Below are 6,003 nucleotides of genomic sequence, written 5' to 3' on the forward strand. Positions count from 1 at the left end.
TTTTTTATCCAATGGGTTGACTACCCTGGGAAGCTGCCCACGATCTCGCCTGGAAGCTGAAGGTGATTTTTAAGAAGAAGACGATCGACTTCGTCTGGCTGTATCAGTCTACAAGAAGAAGAATGCGCCCATCGCGAAAGAAGAAAACTCCTAGCCAGCGTAGCGCGGATTAACAGCCTACAGCCGTAGATAATGAATCCTAAGTTCGCAGCGTACTTAGTATGTACTGTTAACAGTACACACACTTATTTTTTTTACAAACCTTGTAAGCAAATGCTAGAGTGGTTCACCCTGATTAAATATGAGTTTGGGTTGGTTTAAATTCACTTAATAGTTTCTAAAAATTTATTTGTAAATTAGAATCGCACATTCACCGACGGTTTAGCAATTTTTTCAATAAACGATGGTGTTGTGGAGATGTAGATACATCTGTACCTCCTCCTTCAGCGTTACGCTTTCACGTATGCGATTTCGGCTGCAGCTTGTCAGCATATCGGTCAAGAGAACTACTTGATAAGAATTTTATATTTATTATTATGAGCCTGCCGAAAAGGACAGAAAATTAAAATGTAAATTATAAAAGAAAATCGGAAAAGAAAAATGAGAGGTCCTATTTTTATATGAAAATTTTGCAAGTGTGGCTTAATTTCTGCAAAAATTAGCTAGATTCTCTCAGCTCCTACGTCAGAGCGTTCGCGCTTGTATTCGTTTATGTTTCGGCTAGGGTCCTGGCTTAATTCTACGCTTACCGATACGTGCTGGTTCCACCTGAAGATGCGGGCTACATCGTACACTGTCGATTGTTAGTGTCACGCTTGTAGGCCATGATCTAATCGGAAAGGTGTACGTATCGCGATGGTGTCCTATCGACGTCCGTGTAGAGTCGTACAGCGATTCGATACGCTTCCCGTCCTCTGTAGCTGCGCAAATTGCGTGGATACAAGAAAAAATTTCATCCTGCCACCCGCCACAGATACATTTGAATGGGGTAGGCTGACGAGCAATCACAAGGCTAAAATTATATGAGTATTTTGAATGGAATACATTTTTACAATCCAATCAGCACACTCAATGAACTGGTTTTCAGCACATGCGAACTTGTGGGCTGTGCTAACCCAGTACATGTGTACTGTATTAAGATATTTCCTTCTTCAATGATGAGGGATCACCATGCGCATGCAGGATTAACGAACATCAATATCTAAGGCTTCATTACACATGTAGAGGTTTTGCACCTGCACTTCAGCTACGTCGTAGCCACGTAGCACTATGGTCCGACGTGGTGTGGTACTATTCGACACCAAGCAACTTTCTCGTCCTCATACATGTATAACCAAGGTCTTCCTTCAACTTGGAGTCCAAGTACAAACACCCCACTTGCCCGCATCAGAACATGCAGCCATGTCACTGCCCAGTCTTCAGTACGGTATCAGACCGGAGTCAGTTCGCTGTTCGGACTTAAGAGGAAAAATTGGGCGCCGTCCGCCTGTTTTTTTCCCAGTCGCGCCTTCGACACATCAAGTCTCTTCAGTCCGACTCTTAGTCTCTGCGTCTCGCATCTCTCTTCCGATGCCTTCTCTCGAGCCGTCGGTGACGCTGGACGCCGTCGTGGCCGACCCGCACCTTCACGCGCTGTTCCTACAGCATCTATCTGTATCCGATTCGAAAGGATTCGCGCGTCTGCTCTTCCTCGTGAGCGTGGAGGAGTTCAAGAAAGTTTTTGCTCCCAACAAACCCTCGGAAGACCCCGAGGACGATGCACAGGCACACCGTCGCCAGTACGCGAGCAAGATCATCAACAAGTTCATGAGTCCCGACGCCTTTCTGGACATCGCATCCGAGAACCTTCGGATCCTCAACAAGTCGGTCTGGAGCTTTGGTAAACTGCTCCGGAACGACCTGATGCTGTACTCGGGACTGGCAGCCAAGACGGACCTGTTCCAGGACGCTGAAGTGGCTGTCAAGAAGGCATTGCAGTCCAGTTTCACACAGTTTGCAGCCTCGCCGGAGTTTGCGGCGCTTGTGGCTAGCTCCAGACTCACATACGTCGAAAATGACGACAGTACAGATGAAGAGCAGCTGGAAGGCAACTCTCCAGCTTCAGCAGTCGCGGAGAGCTTGTCGTCGCCATCGCCCGTGTCCAGCACGTCCACACAGGTGCGTCGACAACGCACTGCTACGACGTTCTTGACGTTGGAGCGTGTGCTGGGCAACAGGAGACTGTGCAGCGTGTTCTGGGTCTTTCTGTTTAAGGAGCGCACACACGAGCAACTGAGTCTCTGGATGGACTTTAGGTATCAGCTCTTGCCTATTCTCGATGAGTTCATCCACGCGGTACAGGACAGTGGAGACGAAGAGCAGCAACAGGCGAGTGACCACGAAGAACGACAGACGGGGGAACTTATCGAGCAGCTGCTTGCGGTTGGCAGTCGTATTGCAGCCAAGTATCTGACTGCAAGTGCAAGCACGCGAGTGACGTTTGTTGGCGAGGGTGAGCAGGCGTTCTTGCGAGACTATGAGCTGCGTGTGGCCTGTTGTCTTGATGCTGGCAGCTTCTCGCTGGCTGACGCAGAGGAGCTCCTTCAAACTGTAGAGCGCATCCAAGCAATAGTCGAAGCTGACCTCAAGGTGAATCATTTCGTACGCTTCATGGGGAGCGAGTCGTTCAAGTCACTGGTGGCGTCTTATCAGAGTCGCTTGCTCAGTCCGTCTGGCTCATCCGACGCCGTCGCGTCCACGGCTTGCGATGGCTCCAGCACAGCTTCCAACAGCAGTATGACAACACTTCAAGAGTTGTTCCAGTGCATGAATGTGGCGTCGCATCAACCCCAGCGAGTACGGAGTAAATCCTTCACTCTGCGAGATCTCTTCCAAGGCCAATTACGAGGTGAACCACAGAGTAAATCGCTCATCAGCTCGGTGATGAGTTTTCGACTCGATGTCAATGACCGATCACACCCCGAGATCATCAAGGAAGTCCTGCACAGTCTGGCGGATCCCAATAATCATAGTGAGAGCACCAGTGACCTATACCATCATCACGCCATCCCAGACCACGTAGAAGCGTTCTTCCGTCCATCTGGAGCAGACGTTGTGCGCTCCACTACACGTCCAGAGCCTTCACTATTCCACATGACCATCGGAAACGCAGAGAAGGCATTTTATGGAGCTTGTCTCACTCGATACGTGCCGTTGAATGACTCGAGCAAGCTGGGACCGCTTGAGCAAGTGTTGCAGGAGACTGAGGGACTTGAGGTTTACGTCCCAGCAGGATTGTGTATCATCAGTCGATATCCGATTCTTGACACACTGAAGCAGCGCTTAGACTCACTTCACGCGGCGATGCAAGATGACGACGCGTACCTCTCCGACGTAAACTGGCTGCCTTCCGCTGCACAGATGGCTGGGCTTCTGTCCCCGTTCGACTTCACTACTGCTACGTCTTCGCAAGATAACGTGACGTCTCTTTCAACGCTGGATAGTTACGTGGACTTCAGTATGGAAGAGCTATTCAGCTGTCTGTCCGTCGAGCATGTGGTCAGTCTGGTGACCTGTATGCTCTTGGAAAGACAGGTTGTGCTTGTTAGCTCGCGGTACTCCGTGCTCACATCAGTGGGCGAGACGTTGAAGAGCTTGATCGCCCCATTGAAGTGGAAGCCACGTGTTCGCACCTATCCTGCCCAAGAGCATGCTCGAATGCTTGCAGTGTCCGACGCCTTATTTGGTTCGGCGTGCACTCCAGTTATCGTGCAGAGTTGCGTGAAATGCTTGAGCGTGAAGGCTGTGGCGACGGCATTGTCGTAGTGGATCTGGACGCAGACACGATGAGCTCGCCAGGCCGGCCACAGCTCCCCGACTCTGTCCGTGTGCCTCTTACCTCACGACTGCTTCAGTTGCTCAAGCCGAAAGTGTTCTTTAGCGACTTCGTCCCCATGCTCAGCAGCAAGAGAGAGAGCTCACTCGCTCGAGGCTTCCCACAAGGCCATGTGCGCTCGTGCTTCCGCGAGGCACTGGCGACTCTACTACGCACCGTTGAAGAGTTCCGCTTCGTGCTGTCAGACGATTTTGACTACGTGGTGGTTTTTGACCGGATCGCATTCCTGCGCCGCCTGCCCCCACGCGAACAATCCTTCTACCGTACCTTCCTGGAGACGCAGGTCTTCTCTCACGAGATCGCCTCTGTTGATATTTAAGCGGCATGACAAGTACATTTTAGAAGCTCAGTAAGAAAATGCAAAAAAGTAGATTGGCCATAGTACATCAGTGCTGGTATCCTACAAGTGAAATACGCCCCACAAGTTACCTTGAGTCAGTCTGTCTTACATGATCCCGCAGGGTCCGTTAGCACGATCTTGGGGTGAGTTCTGGGCAAGCAGAGCTGCTGCCGACGACGCACTTCCGCTCCGGGTGAGGTCGCGGAATTCAAAGTTGCGTCGGAGATATCCGCGTAAGTGTCGGTGCTCCTTCTTAAGCAACGTGACCGAGTCGTTTAGCGACTGTTTCACTGACAACATGGCAGCAGCGTCGGCAAGCGCTGGTTGCTGTTCTGTGCCCATCTCCAATTGACACTGCTGGAGCTGCTCACAAGCAACCTGCACACGGAACGCAGCCTTGGAAACTCGCATGGCAGCGACATAAGCCGACGACCCCTTTAAAGAATGAGATTCTCTTCTAGTCACCGTGACGTCACCTTGCTCGTACGCTACCAAAATGCGCGACATGATTGCTTCACAACTCACCGTGAACTTCTCGAGCAAGCTTAAGAAGAGCTCTTCTTGACCACCACACTGTTGCACACCCAACGAATAGTCCACAGGATCGCCCTCGGGGATGACAATACTGGAAGGGTCCATGGTTCCACGCACCGCAGCGTCACTCTCAATGGTAGCACTTGCATATTCGAGGCGGGGGGAGCCTCTAGCACCATTTCTGGCGGCTGGACTACTGATATTCAGACGCTCTAACATCGCTGCTATCGGATCTCCTGACATGTGTTCGTCTGAGCTCTTGTCCGAGTCAAATCGCTGCAAAGACAGCGGTGCGCCGGCAATTCGACCCCCTTCAGTTATTGCCCTATCACGCGCACTCATTGAAGCGGAATTGGGCGACATCGGCTGCTGCGAAGACGTAGAAGGTAGAGTAGAGTCCTTTTTGCTGCCCACGAAAGGCGGGTGGCTCCACAATGTCGGGTTACTATGCGACGATACGTGATCCGCAGTCTCCACGCCTTCCAGCGGTTTGTCCTTCATGTTCGGTAACGTCGCAGACGTTTTGTTGATTTCCTTCCAGTCAGGAATGTCAACGATGGCATCTCCAGTGATACGCTGAAGCGTCAAAAGGCCACTGGAACGGGTGCTGTTCCCGACCGATGAGCCCAAGCTGAAGATCGACGTTGAAGGCAAGGCCGTGCGCACGGTGGGTCCAACCTGGCGTCGAATCGCCATGGGGTCATCCAGCTCCAGATTCGAGATTGCGCGTGCCAGATCAAGTTGTTGCATGTGACGAGAGGCGGGGGCAAGTCGAGAACTTACATCGGGAGGGTTCACGAAAACGTCTGCGTCATCAACCTGGTTGTCGAAGGACGGGCGTGGAGTGGGCGATGTTGTAGGATATGACGGCAGGGCCACGTCTAGCTCATCTCCGCCGCGGTCCTTCGACGAGGATGGAGAAGAGATAGACACAGTACGGGCCGAGGCAGCAACGCTTGCACCTTCGGAGCTTGCACGAGGGTAATCATCCGATCCAGCAACAGAGGATGTTGATGTTTTGGGGCCGAGATAGCGAACGCGCATCCACTGACGAATGGCCTTAAGCAAACTGTTCTTCGAGATAGGCTTCACCATAAACTCATCCATACCCGCGCCCAAACACTTCTGCCGGTCTCCACTCATGGCGTACGCTGTCAATCCGAGAACAGGGATACGCGGGAGGTCGTTTCGCGTTCGAACTGACGGATTGCCTTTGTAGCGTGTACCCGTTCATGACGGGCATCTCACAGTCCAT

The 6,003-nt window shown here is 51.7% G+C and overlaps 1 protein-coding gene across 1 annotated transcript; it reads left to right on the forward strand.

Annotated features, from left to right (window-relative positions):
• Window positions 1-1,542: 1,542 nt before the first annotated feature.
• Window positions 1,543-3,918, forward strand: PITG_13819 (uncharacterized protein; the record flags this gene model as incomplete). The annotated part of the gene is made up of 1 exon (XM_002899456.1): window positions 1,543-3,918. The coding sequence occupies one exon, from the start codon at window positions 1,570-1,572 to the stop codon at window positions 3,802-3,804; it is 2,235 nt and encodes a 744-aa protein (XP_002899502.1).
• Window positions 3,919-6,003: the final 2,085 nt, after the last annotated feature.

Source organism: Phytophthora infestans, genomic scaffold, assembly GCF_000142945.1.
Source record: "Phytophthora infestans T30-4 supercont1.30 genomic scaffold, whole genome shotgun sequence".
In the NCBI taxonomy this organism is placed as follows: Eukaryota; Oomycota; class Peronosporomycetes; order Peronosporales; family Peronosporaceae; genus Phytophthora; species Phytophthora infestans.